We start from the raw sequence: 24,344 nt of genomic DNA on the forward strand, positions 1-24,344 counted from the left end.
GATGAAACATCCTGACTCACATTTCGCAGCCTTTCCAGTGAACTTACCCCTCAACCCTGTAACACAAACTACCACAAAATAACAGAGGGCTCTGTCCAAGATGCCTGGTTGAGTAGGTCATCCTGTAGGCCTACATAGATAGCCCAGATTTACAAAATGTACACTTGTGATATTAAGAGTGACTCCGCTGAAAAGGAAGATGTCACAGGGAAAGTGTCTGTGGTCGCAAGCAGTTGATTTCAAACCACTGAGTGTTAACTGAGTTGATGCAGGCAAAACACAGGGTTTTGTCCATTAGATGCCAAACTGAACAAAATCGACTGGAACATGGAGGGACTACCTGGACTTGTCCACAGCAACCTTTGGGTTGCTAGACGTTCACGTTATACGGCGGGCCAACCACGTTACTTTCGTTTTTGCCTTAAGTAACCTTGGGTGTTATGTAACCATACCAAACGTAAATCCGAGTGTCCTGGATTTTTGTTTACTAGTTTAAATGTTACACCTAGTTGTTTAAAAATTGTTGTTTTAAAACGTTTCCTATTGCATTCCCTAATGAACACGGCCCTGGTCACACTCCATTTCTCAGCCTCCCTCCCTCTTTCTCTACCATTTGTATGGCTCTCTGTGCACTCGTGCTTGAGGCTGAGGTGTTTATGATTATAACACTGACTAAAGTTGGCCTCACATGCAAGTCACGCTCTCGTGAGAGCTCTCCATTAACGTTTACACTTTAATCTACTATATTGTCCTTTTTCGCCTTTTGGATGAGTGTGGTAGAGAACAAGATACAGAATTTGGGTAGAGATCATTTTGTGAACCAAGCATACCTTTAGTCTAGAATAAAAGGAGGTCCATTCTGCATGGATAGAATCGAAAGTATTTTTTATAATAGGAGCACTGATTTATGTTGTTTACTAATGAAGCGGTTCTCTGATATTTTTTCCATTTTACCATTTCAACTACAGTGCCTTGCAAAAGTATTCATCCCTCTTGGTGTTTTTCCTATTTTGTTGCATTACAACCTGTAATTTAAATGGAGTTTTATTTGGATTTCATGTAATGGACATACACAAAATAGTCCAAATTGGTGAAGTGAAATGAAAGAAATTACTTGTTTAAAAAAATTCTAAAAAATAAATAACGGAAAAGTGGTGCGTGCATATGTATTCACCCCCTTTGCTATGAAGTCCCTAAATAAGATCTGGTGCAACCAATTACCTTCAGTAGTCACATAATTAGTTAAATAAAGTCAACCTGTGTGCATTTTAAGTGTCACATAATCTCAGTATATATACACCTGTTCTGAAAGGCCCCAGCGTCTGCAATACCACTAAGCAAGTGGCACCATGAAGACCAAGGAGCTCTCCGAACAGGTCAGGGACAAAGTTGTGGAGAAGTACAGATCAGGGTTGGGTTAAAAAATGGCATGTGGGAGACTCTCCAAACATATGGAAGAAGGTGCTCTGGTCAGATTAGACTAAAATTGAGCTTTTTGGCCATCAAGGAAAACGCTATGTCTGGCGCAAATCTAACACCTCTCATCACTCCGAGAACACCATCCCCACAGTGAAGCATGGTGGTGGGGATGTTTTTCATCGGCAGGGACTGGGAAACTGGTCAGAATTGAAGGAATGATGGATGGCGCTAAATACAGGGAAATTCTTGAGGGAAACCTGTTTCAGTCTTCCAGAGATTTGAGACTGGGACGGAGGTTCACCTTCCAGCAGGACAATGACCCTAAGCATACTGCTAAAGCTACACTCAAGTGGTTTAAGGGGAAACATTTAAATGTCTTGGAATGGCCTAGTCAATGAATGACTTAAAGATTGCTGTACACCAGCGGAACCCATCCAACTTGAAGGAGCTGGAGCAGTTTTGCCTTGAAGAATGGGCAAAAATCCCAGTGGCTAGATGTGCCAAGCTTATAGAGACATACCCCAAGAGACTTGCAGCTGTAATTGCTGCAAAAGGTGGCTCTACAAAGTATTGACTTTGGGGGGGGGGTGAATAGTTATGCACGCTCAAGTTTTCTGTTTTTTTGTCTTATTTCTTGTTTGCTTAACAATAAAAACTATTTTGCATCTTCAAAGTGGTAGGCATGTTGTGTAAATCAAATGATACAAACCCCCCAAAAATCTATTTTAATTCCAGGTTGTAAAGCAACAAAATAGGAAAAATGCCAAGGGGGGTGAATACTTTTGCAAGCCACTGTACGTGTAGAGTACAGCCAGCTTATTGGCCTAGGGGCGATGACAACTAACAACAAATATTTTACTGTGAAGAAGTACATTCCCTAATCAAACGCTTTTGTTTAATGAAAGCCCTCAATGCAATATGTAGCCTATGCTTCTTTTATCTGGAGAATGTGTGGTTTTAAGTGTATGATTGGATGGATTACGGAGATAGGGATTGGGGTAGCAGGATGTGGGTAGCAAGGCTGCTGGGGGGCAGAGGATCGTTCAGCTCACATGACTGTGCTGTGACTGAGTTGGGTCTTTTGTGTGCATGTGGATCTGTGGTGATGAGTAAGAGGGGAGAAACGACTCAGTGCTCTCTTTGTGGTGAGACATTCCCTGGGTTATCCTCTCTTCCAGCTTCTCTTCTCTGATCCAGGAGGAAAGTCTCTGAGCCAGGATTTGGAGACCCTAACTAGCTACCTCTTCTGGACCTCAGACATCGGGACCTGGAAAGAGAAGAGGATCCCGCACCAGTATATACAGAGTGGATATCGGATGGAGATTGGAACCCATAGATCTGTAACTTTTGTATTTGGAAACTAATGTTGACTCAACTCTCTTTAGAATGGTTTCTGTCTGAACAGGATGTTTTTCTTCAAACACTCATTTTGTCAGTGTGGAGGCAGGGTATCAACAGAGTGAAAATCGTGGGCGTTCTACGGCTCTGTGAGTGCTTGGCAAACAGTGGATATTGTTTTGAATTCAAACTCAGAGGGAGTGACTAAGTTTCCAGGTCCGAGCCCTCATTCTACACCACTGTGTCACCTATCCTCAGCAGCCACAGCAGGAAACTGGGAGACAGAAAGAGGTGGAGATAGTGTGTTGGACTAAGTTCACCAGTGGAGCGGTCATTTTTTCCTTCTTACCTGTCCTGTACCTGGACAGGACTTGAGAAAGGGTACCGTATATCCTCTCTTGTTTGAAGAGTTTGAACATATCCGGACACTACACCTCTTTCTGCTCTCACACTATCTTCTCTTACCTCTCTACTTCCCTCTCACTCTCTCGCTCTGTCTCTCTCTCTCTATCAGAGATGGGAGCTGCCTTCAAGAGGTTCTGTGCTCGGTTCTGTTGCTGCTGTAGCGATGCTGAAAGTGAGGAGGAGAAGGAGCCTTTAATCAGGTATGCACACTTATCACCTGTACAACCCATGACACCCCGACAAACTGATATACACACTTATCACAATGACACCCCGACAAACTGACATACACACTTATCACAATGACAAACCATGACACCCCGACAAACTGACATACACACTTATCACAATGACAAACTATGACACCCCGACACAATGACATACACACAAATCACCATGACACCCCAACACACTTACACCACCAGAGGCTGCTGAGGGGAGGATGGCTCAAAATAATGGCTGGAACAGAGCCATGTGTTTGATATATTTGATACCATACCACTTATTCCATTCCAGTCATTACCACGAGCCCGTCCTCCCCAATTAAGGTGCCACCAACCTCCTGTGACTTACACACACTTATTGAGGTACATAATATAATGCTTATAAAACAAACAATGTCACAATTCCTCATCTAACTTCTCACCCTCATGTTTCTCCACACCAATTCATAGATTTGAGAGTCATGTCATGCTCTCCAACCACAACCCTCAGATTTAGTCACACTAGTGTAATATAGAGGTGTGGAACCAACAAAGATCCTCTCTGTATCTACTGAATTGATAACAGCTTCACAATCATCCCGATTTTCACCTGATAGACCACGCTTGCTTATGTGTGTTTGTGTGTATGTGTGTGTGTGTGTGTGTATCTCTGTGTGTCTATTTTTATTTTTTTGTCTATTGGTTTCAGTCCTGACACTTTGGAGTACTTTGACCGTGAGGCAAAGAAGCGGCGGGATCAGGAACAGAACCTATGGAGTGAGCCAGGCGACCCGAGCCACTCAGAGAGAGACGATGACCGGATCCTGTACAACCTCATCCAGAACAGGAACCAGACCCGCAGGGGCTCGCTGGTACCAGAGGAGGGACCCAGGGAGGGGGACAGGGAACACTTACTGTATGACAGCAGAGAGTTTGGGTCCCTAAGAGGGAGAAACAACCCACTGGGGACACACTGGTTGAATCAACGTTGAATTGACGTCTGTGCCCAGTGAGAGGTGGACAAAATGAGAAATCTGGGGAAAAGAGAGGCCATGAAGTCATGCTAGATTGTCTGCTCTGTCTAATAGGTTTTGCAGGGCAGCATACAGCACTCTACCTCCATCAGTCAGTAGATGGTGCATTGAATGCCCTCTAGTATAATGTAGGCCTACCTTATCCAACTGGGTACCATGCCTGTCCTCCATTGTTGTCACCTGTTTGTTGGGTGAATGTGGTGCTATCTCACATCAGGCTTACTCTAGTTGATTGACTTGTGTTTGTGGTGATAGTTGTGTACTAGGTTAATCTGTTTTGTGTGTAACCCTGCACCCTTTCCCTCTGTAGGCGCACCGGCGTCTGAGTGTGGACATTGAGGGGATGAGAGATCTGCGTCGGGAGGTCAGGGACAAGTGGAAGATGATCCTGGAGAATTTAGGTGAGAGAGTAGGAATGGAAGGGTAAAATGAGGGTGATGGAGAACAAATTGAAGGGTAAGATAAGAGAAAGGCAAAATGAGTAAAATGTCTCTGTAACCGTGAACTCTCATTGGCTCAGGGTTCATGGCAGAGGCGGAGTCTCTGCTGACGGTGTCTGCCAGTGCGTCGTATGACCGTATGAGGAATGCCTCGGCGTCACGCACACTACTGCACACGCTCCACTCTGAGACATCTATCTTCAACACCCGGGAGGCCCCACCTGAGAGATACCTCTTCATACTGGTGAGAACAGAAACTAACAGAGGAGAGAAACTGTGTATTATGGTTATAACGTCTTCCCCTTCACTTCCTTCTCCAAATCACTTCCTGTTTGATGATGATGATGATGACCCTTATACCTCCCCTCTTCCTCTGTTTACTCTCTTTCTTCCTTCACTCTTGGTTTTTCACCCTCTCCATCTTCCTCTCGCTTTCCCTCCTCTCTCCATCTTCCTCTCGCTTTCCCTCCTCTCTCCATCTTCCTCTCGCTTTCCCTCCTCTCTCCATCTTCCTCTCGCTTTCCCTCCTCTCTCCATCTTCCTCTCTCTTTCCCTCCTCTCTCATCTTCCTCCCTCTTTCCCTCCTCTCTCCATCTTCCTCTCTCTTTCCCTCCTCTCTCCATCTTCCTCTCGCTTTCCCTCCTCTCTCCATCTTCCTCTCTCTTTCCCTCCTCTCTCATCTTCCTCCCTCTTTCCATCCTCTCTCATCTTCCTCCCTCTTCCCTGCTCTCTCCATCTTCCTCCCTCTTTCCCTCCTCTCTCCATCTTCCTCCCTCTTCCCTCCTCTCTCCATCTTCCTCCCTCTTCCCCTTCTCTCTCTTTTCGTATAGGATCGTCTCATATACCTGGATGCTGCTGATGACTTCTTGGCGAAGGCTAGACGCTTCTACCCCAAGCGTGATACTGATGATGAAGATGAGGACAACCCGTTAGCCGTCAACCTGCCGTTGCTACTGGCCAGAGTGAACCGCACCATGAACGGAGGAGGGAGCGATGATGAGGATGAGAGGCTGGATGAGGGAGATGGGAGCGGAAGAGAAGAGGACAACTACTAGACAGAACAGGCGCTGCAATGACCTTTGACGGTAGACAGGGGGCAGTAGTTAGTTGTTTATGTTGCAGAGTTGGGAGTATACAGTACCAGGATGTCTGATTCTGAATATACTCTGTTGAAAATACTCTCCCAATTTGCACTGACACTAGGGGCTCTATTCAATCTGTGTTGTTGAGGTGTTACAGATTGCGCGATAGAAATGTAAAGGTAATTTCTGATTGAACCGACATATGCAGCGTTTACCGTGAATGCAGTCTCCGCTAACACAGGAACATTGCCTTTACATTTCAATCCCGCTGTGACGCTGAACTTCCGCGATACGGATTGAATCGAGCCCTAGGTTTGAACAAAAATATACAGCTTTCCTTTCTCTTCATCAGAACCGTGATCCAATATGATTCAGTTTTTCTTCTTTTTCTGTTTAGGCAGACTTAGCTGGGTCTCAGGTATATTAGGGAGAGTTTGGGATGTTATCACCCTGTCATTTTTTATCCATCAGACAGTGTTAGTTACCCAACTCCCTGGGTCTGTTCATTATTGGTCTCCGCCAGGGAACACAGTGGACACAGTAAACACAGCACTGAAACCCGTAGGGCACAGCCGTCCTGTTCCGCATCAGCACTTTGTCTCATGATTATCAGCACTTGTTTTATCTAGTCACAAGATAGTCTTTCAAAAACCATTAGATTACCTTGGAATATATGTGTATTAAACTAATTAAATACTTTTTTAGTTGTCCGTTTCCTTACGGACCATGCTTATCAAGAGGTACTAGTGTATTTTTGTTCATGAAGTTTACAGAGATGAGTTTAGTAACAAAATGACTCAACTTTGAATGAGTGTGTGTGTCTGTATGAACAGTGGAGGTTGCAGTATGTGGGTATCTAATGGACAATTTAAGTACATGTCAAGACTGTGAGAGCGTTTGGGATGTTTTGGTGAGTTGAAGGGGATTCAGTATGTGTTGAATGTTCTATTGTAGTTGATATGGAAAATAAAGTGGCAACCTGATACTGCAGGGCAAGTTGTGTGTGTGTGTGTGTGTGTGTGTGTTCGGCAGGGTTAATGTGTCCACTGGAGCTCTAAACTCCCAGTCACATGTCGGCATGGTGTGGTTACAGCTCCGACACTGTGGCTTACCAATGCCTGCTGTGAGCCACGCCCCACAGAGATAGCCTCTGACCTGGCCCAGTCTGGCCTGTCCTGGGCCTGCTTGTCCCTCTGGGGCCACAGGGGGTGTGTGGACGAGGATGTTGATGTTTTGATGGTCAGCTGTCTGTAATGTTACGTGAGACTGACACTGGTGAGGGTACATCTCTCAACACGGCAGCAGCCTGTTTCTAAGAACACAGACAGACAGACAGACAGACAGACAGACAGTGGCATCATGCCCATAGGGGGAACAAAGGCACGCGCTCCCTCAGATTTGTCCTGTTTTTAAAAATTTCAGATATTAAATTAATTACTCAACTTCATTTTTATCATAATTATTTATAAAAAAAGATCTGTCAGAGGTACAGTTGAAGTCGGAAGTTTACATACACCTTAGCCAAATACATTTAAACTCAGTTTTTCACAATTCCTGACATTTAATCCTAGTAAAAATTGACTCCTGAGTGGCGCAGTGGTCTAAGGCACTGCATCGCAGTGCTAGCTGTGCCACTAGAGATCCTGGTTCGAGTCCAGGCGCACAATTGGTCCAGCGTCGTCCAAGGTAGGGGAGGTTTGGCCGGCAGGGATGTGGGTTCGTTTCCCACGGGGGGTCAGTATGAAAACAAAACAAAAAAACGTATGCATTCACTAACTGTAAGTCGCTCTGGATAAGAGTGTCTGCTAAATGAGTAAAATGTAAAAATTCCCTGTCTTAGCTCAGTTAGGATCACCACTTTATTTTAAGAATGTGAAATGTCAGAATAATAGTAGAGAGAATGATTTATTTCAGCTTTTATTTATTTCATCACATTCCCAGTGGGTCAGAAGTTTACATACACTCAATTAGTATTTGGTAGCATTGCCTTTAAATCGTTTAACTTGGGTCAAACGTTTTGGGTAGCCTTCCACAAGCTTCCAACAATAAGTTGGGTGAATTCTGGCCCATTCCTCTTGACAGAGCTGGGGTAACTGAGTCAGGTTTGTAGGCCTCCTTGCTCGCACACGCTTTTTCAATTCTGCCCACACATTTTCTATAGGATTGAGGTCAGGGCTTTGTGATGGCTACTCCAATACCTTGACTTTGTTGTGTTTAAGCCATTTTACCATAACTTTGGAAGTATGCTTGGGGTCATTGTCCATTTGGAAGACCCATTTGCGACCAAGCTTTAACTTCCTGACTGATGTCTTGAGATGTTGCTTCAATATATCCACATAATTTTCCTTCCTCATGATGCCATCTATTTTGTGAAGTGCACCAGTCCCTCCTGCAGCAAAGCACCCCCACAGCATGATGCTGCCACCCCTGTGCTTCATGGTTGGGATGGTGTTCTTCGGCTTGCAAGCTTACCCCCTTTTTCCTCCAAACATAACGATGGTCATTATGGCCAAACAGTTCTATTTTTGTTTCATCAGACCAGAGTACATTTCTCCAAAAAGTACGATCTTTGTCCCCATGTGCAGTTGCAAACCGTAGTCTGGCTTTTTTATGGCGGTTTTGGAGCAGTGGCTTCTTCCTTGCTGAGCGGCCTTTCAGGTTATGTCGATATAGGACTAATTTTACTGTGGATATAGATACTTTTGTACCTGTTTCCTCCAGCATCTTCACAAGGTCCTTTGCTGTTGTTCTGGGATTGATTTGCACTTTCTGCACCAACGCACGTTCATCTCTAGGAGAGAGAACGCGTCTCCTTCCTGAGCGGTATGACGGCTGCGTGGTCCCATGGTGTTTATAGTTGCGTATTATTGTTTGTACAGATGAACGTGGTACCTTCAGGCGTTTGGAAATTGTTCCCAAGGATGAACCAGACTTGCGGAGGTCTACAATTTCTTTTCTGAGGTCTTGGCTGATTTCTTTTGATTTCCCCATGATGTCAAGCAAAGAGGCACTGAGTTTGAAGGTAGGCCTTGAAATACATCCACAGGTACACCTCCAATTGACTCAAATGATGTCAATTAGCCTATCAGAAGCTTCTAAAGCCATGACATCATTTCCTGGAATTTTCCAAGCTGTTTAAAGGCACAGTCAACTTAGTGTATGTAAATGTAACGAGTGTCAGTGTAATGCGATGGATCGAAGTCAGGCGCAGGACACAGAACTCGAGGAAACGTACTTTACTGAACTTGAGTAAAGAAAACAACACAGCAATACCTTCACGCACGAAGGAACTAACCCGCTCACCAAACGACACACGAAACGAAAAACAACCACGCACAAGACACATTGGGAGCACCTGGGTTAAATAGGGTAGGCGTGATTACACAAATGGGAAACAGGTGTGTGACAGAGACAACAGGTGCAACATAGATCGGCAGTAGCTAGTATTCCGGTGACGACGAACGCAGCAGCCTGCCTGAGCAAGGAGGAGGGGCAGCCTCGGCAGAATCCTTGACAGTAAACTTCTGACCCACTGGAATTGTGATACAGTGAATTATAAGTGAAATAATCTGTCTGTAAACAATTGTTGGAAAAATTACTTGTGTCATGCACAAAGTAGATGTCCTAACCGACTTGCCAAAACTATAGTTTGTGAACAAGAAATGTGTTGAGTGGTTGAAAAATGAGTTTTAATGACTCCTACCTAAGTGTATGTAAACTTCCGACTTCAACTGTAGATACACAATTTACTTAAATTGATTTAATTATTGGCTTATGACACTATATACCAGTGTATCAGTTGTACTAAACTCCTAAGGCATAACACTTATTAAAGAATCAATGTCCATTGTTAATTTAAATGACAATTGAACAGGTAAAGAGGTAAGCTTAGATAACCTATGAATAAAAATAGACATATTTAAAAGCTGTTTCAGGTGTTTGAAAAATGCACCATTCTCCAACCACCCCATCACGTACTTAGTGCATGACGAACCTGAACACAATCACTCTCCCTCTGTCTGATCTTGGTTTTAAAGTGCAGTCTCTCTCTCTCTCTCTCTCTCTCTCTCTCTCAGCTGAGGCTGACTGTATAGTTATGTAACAGAGAGAGAGATCGCCCTGGTACTGTGGAGGGGGCTGCCAGGGGGCAGAATGATCAGCCTGGCAGGATCACCTTATCACCGCTCATCCTTAGGGAACTTCTACACCGAAGGCCTCATTAGAATAGTGATGTCACAATTAATTCACAAACAGAGGAACTTTGAGTCCCCATGCTGGTCCCTATCACACCTACTGTCAGGCAGCTGCGTCCCCACCAGACATGTGACTTATGCTGTTGTTGTGTGCTTAAAGGCCCAATGCAGCCGTTTTTATTTCAAAATCAAAGCATTTCTGGGTTACAAATAAGTAACTTGCTGTGATTGTTTTCAATTAAAATGGGAAAAAATTAACAAAAACAGCTTCTTAGCAAAGAGCAATGTCTCAAGCAATAATCTTGCTAGGACTGTCTGGGAGTGAGGAGAGGAAAAGTGAAAACTAGCTGTTATTGGCAGACAGGTTTGGAACTCTCTTTCTTTTGGTCTATCAACTAATTTACCACCTGGTGATGTCACCAGGCAGGCCAAAACTCCATCCCACCAAAACAGGCTGAAATTTCAGGGTGTCTTTTCAAACAGCTCTTACACTAAAAGGTCGTTATCATAATTTTCACAATTTCACAGTATTGTTCAAACCTCTTAGTGTGGGATTATATATTAAACACTCAGGAAAATCACGTTTTTGACTGCACTGGGCCTATAAACAAATGCTTGGCACTCACAGGCCAGGGGTCAATGTTACTGTAATACTGTTTTTTTAATCGCTTTGGTGGAATTTTCACAAGTATGTGGTACATTTTCATAACTCTTAGTACAAAACTCAAAACAGATCGTCAAAAAGTACGTTATTTCAAAACGCTGAGCACATTTTCAATTGACTAAGTACAACACACAAAATCATACAGTCACTTTTTCAACAAACTTAATCAGTGTTTCATCTATAAAATACGTTTCACATTGCAATACATGTTCATATAAAGTAATTGCCTTTCACAATGCAATGGTCACATTACTTTTTATATGATTCTTTACATTTTACATGTAAACTGGTTTGTCTACTACAGATTTTGAGAACTACATCATGAAAATTTATGGCTGTACAGTAGAAACATAAAAGTTAGGATATATTCTCGAATGTACTACTATGATAATGACTCTAATGATTTTACTTCACATGGGGGTTCACACTGCCTTACTAAAATTGCATTGGCTAACACAGTACTGTAATACCATAATACATGCCATTTACATAGCTGACACTTTTATCCAAAGCGACAACAGTCCACACATTTTGGTATGTGACCCCAGTGGGAATTGAACCGACAACTCTGGTGTTGCTAGTGCCATGCTTTTATGAACTGAGCCACGTACAGGACAACTACAATATATAAGTTCAATACCATACTGTAAAATACAATACATGATGACAATACAGGTGGAAGATGTATGATTGCCATCCCCACAAGCTCACCACCCTCCTTCAGGCCATGAAGGAGGCATGCAATGATTTCCATCCAGACCTATGTCAGGCTTGGATTCGCCATGCCAAAATGTTTTTCCCCAAGTGCATAAACAATGAAGTTATTTACTGCGATTTTGAGGAGAACCTATGGCCAAATGCTTGAGGCAGGCTTGATGCAAACTATTGCCTGTTAAACATTATGTTTATTTCATTTGTTACATTGTGAAAGATGTCTTCAATGATCACACCTTTGATTACACATGGGATAGAAATTATCGAAAAGTAATGTTCAGTAAATTTTTATGGGTAGTGCAAGTGTATTGCCTAATGTGAAAACAATGTAATGTACTGAATTTACAGTCCCCACTGCATCATGTAATGACTTTGACACCACAATAGTTTCAGAAATTATTTTGTACATTGAGACTCAGGGAGTTCTTCTGTCCCGTAAATGATAAGAGTCCAAATGTGGATGTGTCAATTATGGGTGAGACGAGTGTTCAGGCTATAGGTGACACAATAGAAAATGACATTTCCCACAGCACGAATACCCCTTTTCGAGCCAAATCCACCTTTTGTCCGCAAAGATACAGAAATCCCTCCCTAGAAACATACTGCAGATTGGTGAAGAATATGTGTCTCAGATTCAGATTAAGAAACGAGAATACAGAGTCTATGTCACGCCCTGGCTCTGGGGACTATGTTATGTTGAGCCAGGGTGTGTAATTCTATGTTTGATTTTCTATGTTGGGCTGAGTGACTCCCAATCAGAGGCAACGAGTGTCAGCTGGGTGTCTCTGATTGGGAGCCATATTTAACTGTCTGTCTTTCACTTTGTGTTTGTGGTTTCTTGTTCATTTCGGTTTGTGTTAAACTGTAGACGTCACGTTATCGTTTATTGTTTTGATCGTGTGATCAGTAAATAAAAAGATATGTTCACCTTCAACGCTGCGCCTTGGTCCTCATCTCTAACCAACGATCGTGACAGAAGAAACCACCATAACAGGACCAAGCAGCATGAAGAAGAGAGAGGATGGACTTGGGAGCAGTTGAGTAGGAGTCTCGACTGGGCCAAGCCAAGAGAAGAGGAGAGAGGTTGGAGTTTGGAGCAGTGGGGTGAGAGTCTGGCGAGAATGATGGAGGCCTGGCCCACGGGGAGGAGAGACCCCCAGAAAATTTTTAGGGGGGGGCTCACGACGTCGGGGCAGCAGGAGGCCGCTATGGAGCGGTCCAGCGGGGTTGCAGAGGAGGCCGCCAGGTTACGGGGGCCACTGGTAGAAGAGGGGATGGAGGGTGTAGAGGCACGGCGAGAGGTACTGGCGTGTGTTGCCAGTCCGGTCCGGCCCGTTCCAGATCCCGGTGTAGAGCCAGTGGTGTGTGTCCCCAGTACGGTCCGGTCTATTCCTGCTCCCCGCACCAAACCTACGGTGTGCGTCGACAGCCCAGCCCGGCCCGTTCCTGCGCTCCGCACCAAGTCTGTGGTGCGCGTCGCCAGCCCAGTCCGGCCCATCCAAGCTTCCCGCACCAAGCCAGTGGTGTACGTCGTCAGTCCGGCACGGCCCGTGCCTGCTCTCCGCACCAAGTCTAGGGTGCGTTTCGTCAGCCCTGTCCGGCCCGTTCCTGCTCTCCGCACCAAGTCTGTGGTGCGCGTCGCCAGCCCAGTCCGGCCCATCCAAGCTTCCCGCACCAAGCCAGTGGTGTGCGTCGTCAGTCGGCACGGCCCGTGCCTGCTCTCCGCACCAAGTCTATGGTGCGTTTGCGTCAGCCCTGTCCGGCCCGTTCCTGCTCTCCGCACCAAGTCTGTGGTGCGCGTCGCCAGCCCGGTCCGGCCCGTCCAAGCTCCCCGCACCGGGTCAGTGGTGCGCGTCGTCAGCCCGGTCCGGCTCATTCCTGCTCCCCGCACCAAGTCAGGGGTGCGCTTCGTCAGTCCGGTCCGGCCCGTTCCTCCTCCACGCATCAGGCCAGGGGTGTGCGTCGTCAGTCCAGCACAGCCCGTGCCTGGGTCATGTCCGGAGCCGGATCCGCCGCCGAGGCGGAGTGCCCACCCGGTCCCTCCCCTGTTGTGGTTGTTTGGCGCGGCCGGAGTCCGCGCCTTTGGGGGGGGGTACTGTCACGCCCTGGCTCTGGGGACTATGTTATGTTGAGCCAGGGTGTGTAATTCTATGTTTGATTTTCTATGTTGGGCTGAGTGACTCCCAATCAGAGGCAACGAGTGTCAGCTGGGTGTCTCTGATTGGGAGCCATATTTAACTGTCTGTCTTTCACTTTGTGTTTGTGGTTTCTTGTTCATTTCGGTTTGTGTTAAACTGTAGACGTCACGTTATCGTTTATTGTTTTGATCGTGTGATCAGTAAATAAAAAGATATGTTCACCTTCAACGCTGCGCCTTGGTCCTCATCTCTAACCAACGATCGTGACAGTCTACAATAATCTCCCTAAAGAACAGATACAGTGGGGGAAAAAAGTATTTAGTCAGCCACCAATTGTGCAAGTTCTCCCACTTAAAAAGATGAGAGAGGCCTGTAATTTTCATCATAGGTACACGTCAACTATGACAGACAAAATGAGAATTTTTTTTCCAGAAAATCACATTGTAGGATTTTTAATGAATTTATTTGCAAATTATGGTGGAAAATAAGTATTTGGTCAATAACAAAAGTTTCTCAATACTTTGTTAAATCAAATCAAATCAAATTTTATTGATCACATGCGCCGAATACAACAGGTGCAGACATTACAGTGAAATGCTTACTTACAGCCCTTAACTAACAGTGCATTTATTTTTAACAAAAAAAGTAAAAATAAAACAACAACAAAAAAAGTGTTGAAGTCAAATAAAATAACAGTAGGGAGGCTATATATACAGGGGGGTACCGGTGCAGAGTCAATGTGCGGGGGCACCGGCTAGTTGAGGTAGTTGAAGTAATATGTACAGTGGGGAAAAAAAGTATTTAGTCAGCCACCAATTGTGCAAGTTCTCCCACTTAAAAAGATGAGAGAGGCCTGTAATTTTCATCACAGGTACACGTCAACTATGACAGACAAAATTAGAAAAAAATTTCCAGAAAATCACATTGTAGGATTTTTCATGAATTTATTGGCATATGATGGTGGAAAATAAGTATTTGGTCAATAACAAAAGTTTCTCAATACTTTGTTATATACCCTTTGTTGGCAATGACACAGGTCAAACTTTTTCTGTAAGTCTTCACAAGGTTTTCACACACTGTTGCTGGTATTTTGGCCCATTCCTCCATGCAGATCTCCTCTAGAGCAGTGATGTTTTGGGGCTGTCGCTGGGCAACACAGACTTTCAACTCCCTCCAAAGATTTTCTATGGGGTTGAGATCTGGAGACTGGCTAGGCCACTCCAGGACCTTGAAATGCTTCTTACGAAGCCACTCCTTCGTTGCCCGGGCGGTGTGTTTGGGATCATTGTCATGCTGAACGACCCAGCCACGTTTCATCTTCAATGCCCTTGCTGATGGAAGGAGGTTTTCACTCAAAATCTCACGATACATGGCCCCATTCATTCTTTCCTTTACACGGATCAGTCGTCCTGCTCCCTTTGCAGAAAAACAGCCCCAAAGCATGATGTTTCCACCCCCATGCTTCACAGTAGGTATGGTGTTCTTTGGATGCAACTCAGCATTCTTTGTCCTCCAAACACGACGAGTTGAGTTTTTACCAAAAAGTTCTATTTTGGTTTCATCTGACCATATGACATTCTCCCAATCCTCTTCTGGATCATCCAAATGCACTCTAGCAAACTTCAGACGGGCCTGGACGTGTACTGGCTTAAGCAGGGGGACACGTCTAGCACTGCAGGATTTGAGTCCCTAGCGGCGTAGTGTGTTACTGATGGTAGGCTTTGTTACTTTGGTCCCAGCTCTCTGCAGGTCATTCACTAGGTCCCCCCGTGTGGTTCTGGGATTTTTGCTCACCGTTCTTGTGATCATTTTGACCCCACGGGGTGAGATCTTGCGTGGAGCCCCAGATCGAGGGAGATTATCAGTGGTCTTGTATGTCTTCCATTTCCTAATAATTGCTCCCACAGTTGATTTCTTCAAACCAAGCTGCTTACCTATTGCAGATTCAGTCTTCCCAGCCTGGTGTAGGTCTACAATTTTGTTTCTGGTGTCCTTTGACAGCTCTTTGGTCTTGGCCATAGTGGAGTTTGGAGTGTGACTGTTTGAGGTTGTGGACAGGTGTCTTTTATACTGATAACAAGTTCAAACAGGTGCCATTAATACAGGTAACGAGTGGAGGACAGAGGAGCCCCTTAAAGAAGAAGTTACAGGTCTGTGAGTGCCAGAAATCTTGCTTGTTTGTAGGTGACCAAATACTTATTTTCCACCATAATTTGCAAATAAATTCATAAAAAATCCTACAATGTGATTTTCTGGATTTGTTTTTCTCATTTTGTCTGTCATAGTTTACGTGTACCTATGATGAAAATTACAGGCCTCTCTCATCTTTTTAAGTGGGAGAACTTGCACAATTGGTGGCTGACTAAATACTTTTTTTCCCCACTGTACAAGCATGATTTAAAAAATGATTCCACTTTGATAGGGCGTAATGCTGATAAGGGCGGAGCTGTGGTGCTGTTAAACCGTGAAGACTATGTGAATTCCTCTCCTTCATCAATTCAAGGAGTGAACGATTGAAATTCACCCTCACCTTTGATGCGCATGAATCAAGTTTTGACATGTTGATTAAGAGTGGCTTTAGCACTGACCTATACAGGAAGCCGACGGACAGGAATTGCCTGTTACGCGGAGACAGCTTCCACCCTACACCTCTAAAAAAGAGCCTCTCCATCAGCAAATCCAGTCGCATACGCATGATTCGTAGTACACAGAGTGACTATGACAAACAAGCCGACTGTCTGGATGAGCTTTTCAGACAGCGGTGTTACCCAGAGGGATCGTTATACAAATATGACCCAGGATGACAGCCTCACGCCAAAACCACCCCGCCCTCCTGACCAACGCGTTCGATGCTTCTTTAAGTACTGTGGGGATCTAGATGTGATGCCTAGCTTAGAAGGAATGCATTAATGATTAAACATAATGGGTTTGTACTGTACTGATATAAATTGTTTCACATAACAAGCTGTGATTCATGTGAGGAACGTTAGGGGGTAGGATGAGATAAGAACTTGTGATTCTCACAGACACACACACACTGCCTCTTTGTTATACCGCGCTCAAGGACGTGTACTGCAAAAGTGCTGACTTTCTGGATAAGTTGCAAAACAACTAGACACCTGGCAACAGTGGAGCGCCAAGGGGCTGGGACCAGCCTGTGCGCCAACGGATAGGCTGAGTAAGTCTAAACCACGCTCAGTCTCTACTCTGATTGGCCAGCAGGGAGCGGGAACTATCTCTGTCAGAGTATTTGAAGAAGAACTTAGAACAATGGATCAGTTCTCTGAGTGCCCTGCGTGGTATTTCAGTGGACCCGTATATACGAACATCATATTTACCATTTAAGTGGTTTGCATTAATTAAAATACTAGTCTATTTTAGAAGACGTGTATTGACCTCTTTTGTTCCTAATACCAGATTTGAATTGACGCAACTTAACAGTATTCCCCAACAGTTTGACCACATCATTAAAAAACACTGGCACATCTTGAGCACTGATCTACAACTGGAACAGAGGTTTAAAGAACCTCCTCGGGTAGTCTTCAGACGCGCCCCCAACATCAGTCAAATGGTGGTGAGGTCTGATCTTCCACCAGTGCCACGTAGTACCTTCCTAGACAATGTGACGGACGGTAATTATAGATGTGGCCGACATACCCAGCGTAACTTTACGAACAAATGCACAATATTCAATCGCCCTATTATGGGCAAGGCTATTAAAATTAAGGGCATCATTAGCGTACTAGGGGGTAACTAGCCCCCCCTACGAACAATGTCTAATTGCTGACAAAAAAAGCTACGTTTGGAAAATAAATGGTATGTGGATGAAGGTCATGCTTAGGCGAATAAACTATAAAGGGAAATAAAGGTCTACAGTTTACATTTTTTTAGTTATTTCATGAAATTTTGTTTTTAGAAAAGGGGCGTTTTTTTAAAGGACCAGGGGTAGGCACTTAGTTTGTTTTTTTGACCTGACGAAGATCCGTTTAGGATCTAAACGTTGTCAATAAAGCGGTGAATTGGGAGCTTTAACAGTGTGCGGGCCTTCTTGTTCTTTACTTGCGTTACAAATGTTACGTTTGTGAATATAGCACCAAAGCGATAAAAAAAAGCGGTAACACTGACTCATATGACAGTCACTAATGTACTGTATGTGCTGGTTGTATGAGTGTTAAAAAAAAAGTGAGACTGATTATCTTATAAAATGTTTGAACAGATACTGAGTGATTGTCTTATCAAATGTCTAAATTGATTTAGTTCTATGTTTTTTGAAAAAAGAGAATGACCTCACTACAGAAGTATGCCTCGAGACTTACTAGGTTTCTGCAATGGGAATCCTGAACTGAAATGACATTTTATGGTTACCATGGCTGCATAACACATAGTGTGTGTGTGTGCTTGCTTGCATCTGCAATGTGATATCTTACATACATTGTGTCATTATGGTACACATGAGAATAGGAATATATTGCTGTACTTAGGGGACATTTTTATGAGGTTTTATTTGAGGACATTTAAACTAGATGAAGTACATGAGCATGTTAATTGAAACTAATAAGTCATAACTAATGTATAACCTAAAGTTGAGGGAGAGGAATTAATCCAATACTTTATACTATTTTCTATTATAAGATAACTATGCAGCTGTGTAAAATATTTTACATTGAAAAATAGATACAAGCAAAGGATACATGTGTAACTTTATATGTATTTTTGCTATGCAGGTGTTATATATAGGATGACATCAGTGCCTGATGTGGAAGAGTTAGTCATTGAAAGAGTGGCTGGTAGTGACACCAAGGCGACACTGCATGTGTGTGGGTGTTTGTGTGTGTGTGTGTGTGTGTGTGTGTGTGTGTGCGTGTGTGTGTGTGCGCGTGCATATGTGTGTGTGCGTGAGAGAGAGAAAATCTTTAAGACTGTAACCTGAGAGACTCTTGCCTGGAGTGGGTCTCTGTCATCAGACTAATAAATCAGAGATAGAAGTCACTGTCCGTGACAGACGAAACACTGATACAACACAGCTAATCAGCTAGATAACAGATTCACAAGGTACTCCAGACAAATAAAAATGACTTGTGTTTTACTGACTGTAGTTTATACAAAAAAAGAGTTGGTCCCTTGGTCAATGCATTTGCCTGGTGTCTGTTCTGTAGCACGTATAGCCTTGCTTTATCTAAAACAGACTGACCACCTGCCTACAGAACATCACCTTTGATCTTGAGTCTCTAAAAGGAACTGTTACCCCAAATATAGCAAGGCCGTACATGCCAGGGCTCTCCATGGTTACTGAAAGAGACAACCCTGAACTCAGCAGTTTCACCCTGCTAGCTACCAAGATAACTGTTAGTTTCACAATCTGTATGTATGTTTATGTTTATATACTGTATACAGTACCAGTCAAAAGTTTGGACACACCTACTCATTTAAGGGTTTTTATTTATTTTTACTATTTTCTACATTGTAGAATACTAGCGAAGACATCAAAACTATGAAATAACACATTTTGAATCATGTAGTAATGTGTTAAACAAATCAAAATATATTTTATATTTGAGATTCTTCAAATAGCCACCCTTTGCCTTGATGACAGCTTTGCACACTCTTGGCATTCTCTCAACCAGCTTCATGAGGAATGGTTTTCCAACAGTCTTGAAGGAGTTCCCACATCTGCTGAGCACTTGTTGGCTACTTTTCCTTCACTCTGCCGTCCGACTCATCCCAAACCATCTCAATTGGGTTGAGGTCGGGGGATTGTGGAGGCCAGGTCATCTGATATAGCACTCCATCACTCTCCTTCTTGGTAGAATAGCTCTTACACAGCTTAGAGGTGTGTTGAGTCATTGTCCTGTTGAAAATGAAATGATAGTCCAACTAAGCCCAAACCAGATGGGAAACCAGTGTGCCTCGAATTCTAAATAAATCACTGACAGTGTCACCAGTAAAGCACCCCAACACCATAACACCTCCTCCTCCATGCTTTACGGTGGGAACTACAAATGTGGAGATCATCTGTTCACCCACACCGCGTCTCACAAAGACACAGCGGTTGGAACCAAAAATCTCAAATTTGGACTCCAGACCAAAGGACACATTTCCACCGGTCTAATGTCCATTGCTCATGTTTCTTGGCCCAAGCAGGTCTCTTCTTATTATTGGTGTCCTTTAGTAGTGGTTTCTTTGCAGCAATTCGACCATGAAGACCTGATACACACAGTCCCCTCTGAACAGTTGATGTTGAGATGTGTCTGTGACTTGAACTCTGTGAATCATTTATTTGGGCTGACATTTCTGAGGCTGATAGCTCTAATGAATGTATTCTCTGCAGCAGAGGTAACTCTGGGTCTTCCATTCCTGTGGCGGTCCTCATGACAGCCAGTTTCATTAAAGCGCTTGATGGTTTTTGCGACTATACTTAAATAAACTTTCAAAGTTCTTGAAATTTTCCGTATTGACTGACCTTCATGTCTTAAAGTAATCATGGACTGTCGTTTCTCTTTGCTTATTTGAGCTGTTCTTACCATAATATGGACTTGGTCTTTTACCAAATAGGGCTATCTTCTGTATACCTTGTCACATCACAACTGATTGGTTCAAATGCATTAAGGAAAGAAATTCCACAAATTAACTTTTAAGAAGGCACACCTGTTAATTGAAATGCATTCCAGGTGACTACCTCATGAAGCTAGTTGAGACAATGCCAAGAGTGTGCAAAGCTGTCATCAACGCAAAGGGTGGCTATTTGTTTAACACTTTTTTGGTTACTACATGATTCCATATGTCTTATTTCATAGTTTTGATGTCTTCACTGTTATTCTACAATGTAAAAAATAGTAAAAATAAAGAAAAACCCTTGAATGAGTAGGTGTGTCCAAACTTTTGACTGGTAGTGTAGGTACATGTACACTAAGTATCCCAAACATTAGGAACACTTTTATAATATTGAGCTGCCTTTTGCCATCAGAACAGCCTCAATTCGTTGGGGCATGGACTCTACAAAGTGTCGAAATCGTTCCATAGCGATGCTGGCCCATGTTGACTCCAATGCTTCCCACAGTTGTGTCAAGTTGGCTGGATGTCCTTTGGGTGGTGGACCATTCTTGATACACACGGGAAACTGTTGAGCATGAAAAACCCAGCAGCGTTGCAGTTCTTGACACAAACCGGTGCGCCTGCGGCCTGGCACCTACTACCATACCCCGTTCAAAGGCACTTACATTTTTTGTCTTGCCCAATCACCCTCTGAATGGCACATACATAATCCATGTCTCAATTGTCTCAAAGCTTAAAAATACTTATTTAACCTGTCTCCTCCCCTTCATCTACACTGATTGAAGTGATTTAACAAGTGACATCAATAAGGGATCATAGCTTTCATCTGGATTCACCTGGTCAGTCTATGTCATGGAAAGAGTTGTTCATGTTTTGTATGCTCAATCTATGTATTGTCTCTTGGAGCAATAAAGTTTCCCCTCAGCACCCAGCATTATTAGCATGGGCTGATCTCTTTCCACATTAGTGTTCTGCCACTGGCTGCTATATGTACATCAAGACCTAAGCTCTATTAAGATGCCAGCTCTCAGAAGTCCCCCCCTGTGTGTTTGTGTGTGTTTACAAGTCTCTGAACACTGGGTCAGATAGTGCTCTTAAGATGGAAACTTTCCACTTAGTTTGATAACCGGATGTCCCTCAATTTAGCGTGTTGGGTCGGGGTGATTATAGAGGGGATTGGGGGTATAATTTGGGTATCAGGGGATTCTGAGTACAATTACCGGTAACCCACCCACTCCTATCTCTTTTTTCCGCACTCTCTTTCTCTCTCAACCAGATACCACCCTCTCTCATTCTCTCTCCCCCAGCCACCTCATTCTCTCTTTCTCAACAGCTGCCCTGAGTGAGTCAGTTCCAACTCCTGGGACAAAGTCAGGTGGGCTGCTCTTGGTGTCAGGTGTCAGCACACACTAGCTGTGGAGTGACAACATGGCTTGGAAATAGCAGCAGGGCTTCTATAAAGGACATAGACGGGCATGGTCCCAGACACAAACAGCAGAGACCACCAGACCATCACCACAGAGGCAAGAGAGAGGAGTACCATCACAGAGTACTTGGGGCTAGCAGCTACAGACAGACAGATAGTCCAGAGAGAAGAACACAGAGATACCAAGACAGACAGACAGACAGAGGAGTCTGAGAAACTAACGGAGGTGATTAAACCGATAGAAGGACAGAACTTTACCCACACAGAACAGTGATAATGCAGGTGTGTACCGTTCTTGAGAAGCGTGCTGGGGCTGTGGTGGGGGCTGAGCTGGCCTGCAGCGTACGGGAGGAGAACCAGGCTCAGAGGGAGAGCTACAAAGCCGACTGGAACAGTGTTAACATGAAGACCCGGGCCATGGACAGGTGAGTCCCAGCCTTTAGACAAACTGTATTCATTACTTCTGGTAGATGTAACACATTGAACAATATTAAGTAATTTATTCTTATAGAAAATAACAATAAGCAATACGTCCTCCTATATTACCATGTGAGTCATCATACTCAAGACTACTGTATAATTTATCTTTGTTATAATACCTGTCAGGCTAATCTATCAGCTGACATTACATTTAATGATTTTCATTTCGCTGGTAGGATTCTCAGCTTGATACTGAGAGACCATTAGAGTTTGAAAATCACTGAGAAATGTCCAACTCATCTCTCCACAGGCAGACAATGAACATGAATGATGACTCTTGTCGGGAGACCTACACTAGGCAGTGGGAGGCTCGCTCCCTGGCCCAGGCCTGTCCCTGTGGGGTTTACAGAGTGGGCACCATGGAGAGGGGTGTGAGGGAGCACCAGCTCCTGCCCAAGAGGAACACCTTGCCCCTGCCCATCTTCACCCCTGCACAGCTGGGCATCCGGCTGGGTCGTGGAGCACCACACACCCAGGAGGACCTCCGTCCCTTCCCCATCCCCGACGGTGCCTGCCCTGGCAAGAAGGCAGTGGTCGAAATCACACAGGACCTGCCCCCCGTCAAGCCACTCAAGATGGAGTTCGCAAAGGTGCCCAGAGCATTGGGCCGCTCCGTGTCACAGGAGGTCCAGAGAGGGTGAAGGAAGAGGAGAGGAAGGAGAGAAGCTGAAAGAATGGATGTTAGGGATAAAGGTTAATTGTGGGGCTCAGCCCATCAGAAAACAGCATGGAGGGACGTATATAGATGTATTCTTAGTGACATTTATTCCATCTCTATTCCCTAGTAAAGCCGTCACACAGGGCATACCTTTCCTGTTTCATTAGGTATTACATGTATACTATGGATATGTCCAATGTCATACTGTTTGTTATACAAGGTATTGTTTGCTTAGAGATCTGATAGCATCTTTTGATTGACAGAAAGGCAGACAAATGCTCTGGGGTGTGTTCTTTCAGCTGTGCCATAAGCTAATCTCCCTGCTGACTGGAAAAGACCAGACTGGCCTTGTGGCCTTGTCACTTCTATACACTGAATGAACTGCCCCTGCCCCCCTGTCTGGCTGAAGCCAGTTGCGGATAGGCCACATAGCATAGTATGGCATTCTGACCGCATTGTATGCAGTGGTACATTTTACCCCACTTGTCATACAATGGCAATGACACTTCACAGTATTAGACTGCAGGATGTTTTATATCCTAAACCAATGTATGTATGAAGATGAATTTATTGGTATATTCATGTGGAATGACCATGCACAGATGAGGGAGGTGAGAGAAGGGAAATACGAAGATATCAAAGATGCTTCAAAAGTGACACAGTGAGAGAGAGCAGAAGATAATTGGAACTGAAAAAGAAAGTGGGCACAGAGGGAGAGGTGGGCTCAACATACCTTGGCATCCAGCCCTCTCTTTTGTAACAATGGAGAGCTGGTGAGCCTCCAGACCTCCAGAAGTCATTGACACACTCTAATCCTGGGTGAGAGGACAGAACGGTACAACATGATCCCACGCTGGGAACCCAGACAAAGGAGCCCACTGGGCACAGACGTCAATTCAACGTCCATTTCACGTTGGTTCGACGTCATTTTATTGAAATGACGTGGAAACAACGTTGATTCAACCAGTGTGTGCCCAGTGGGAGGTGTGTGTGTGCTGACATGTCTGGATGGTCCCGGATCATGACTCAAGTCATTGAAATAGACTGACAACCTGTATGATCAAGACTTATCATCTATATATCGTCTATGTCCTTTGACTGTGTATGATCTACCCATCTAGCTGTGTGCTAATGTTGACATCTGATATATCCGGTAGAGTTAGTGAACAGATCATACAGCATGATGTGAGTCTCTACTGTTGTAGAGGAGAGTGGGGTAAGTTGAGATATTTTTTACATTCAGCATCACTCCGTCAAGGGAAATATAGTATTCTTTCCATTGAAGATATCATCTACATATAGTTCAGGATGTTGTGGATCCCTGGAAATAAATTGAATTAATGTAAACATTACAGTTTTGAAAACATAGCTTGTCCCGGGTATGGGGTAAGTTGAGCCAGGGGCTAGGTAAGTTAAGCCATCTACAAATTTATGTACTGAATGAAATATTACCACTACCTTTTTAAAACCATGTCTATCTTTATTTCCCAAACACAATTCAACACCATCACAATCACTTTTTTGTCTTTTAGTAATTTTAAGCATCTTTTAACACAGGCTTAACACCTAACACTTGGTACTTTTTAAATCACTTTTAA

General features: G+C 44.0%; 2 protein-coding genes across 3 annotated transcripts; both read left to right on the top strand.

The window, feature by feature from the left end:
• The first annotated feature begins 2,516 nt into the window (after nt 1-2,516).
• LOC121570542 (melanoregulin) lies at nt 2,517-6,158 on the top strand. Of its 2 annotated transcripts, none has more exons than XM_041882013.2 (6): nt 2,517-3,138; nt 3,272-3,362; nt 4,075-4,237; nt 4,710-4,800; nt 4,920-5,083; nt 5,670-6,158. In XM_041882013.2, the coding sequence occupies exons 2-6, from the start codon at nt 3,274-3,276 to the stop codon at nt 5,892-5,894; spliced, it is 732 nt and encodes a 243-aa protein (XP_041737947.1). In that variant the 5' UTR covers nt 2,517-3,138; nt 3,272-3,273; the 3' UTR covers nt 5,895-6,158. The 2 variants fall into 2 exon arrangements, with proteins under 2 accessions (XP_041737947.1, XP_041737948.1); XM_041882014.2 differs by having other exon boundaries at nt 2,517-2,906.
• A 15,499-nt stretch (nt 6,159-21,657) lies between these two features.
• Nucleotides 21,658-23,582, top strand: LOC123482606 (telethonin-like). The gene is made up of 2 exons (XM_045210885.1): nt 21,658-22,033; nt 22,339-23,582. Exons 1-2 carry the CDS (start codon nt 21,885-21,887, stop codon nt 22,727-22,729), a joined length of 540 nt encoding a protein of 179 aa, XP_045066820.1. The 5' UTR covers nt 21,658-21,884; the 3' UTR covers nt 22,730-23,582.
• The last annotated feature ends 762 nt before the right edge of the window (nt 23,583-24,344 follow it).

This window comes from Coregonus clupeaformis, chromosome 35 (assembly GCF_020615455.1).
Source record: "Coregonus clupeaformis isolate EN_2021a chromosome 35, ASM2061545v1, whole genome shotgun sequence".
NCBI lineage: Eukaryota > Metazoa > Chordata > Actinopteri > Salmoniformes > Salmonidae > Coregonus > Coregonus clupeaformis.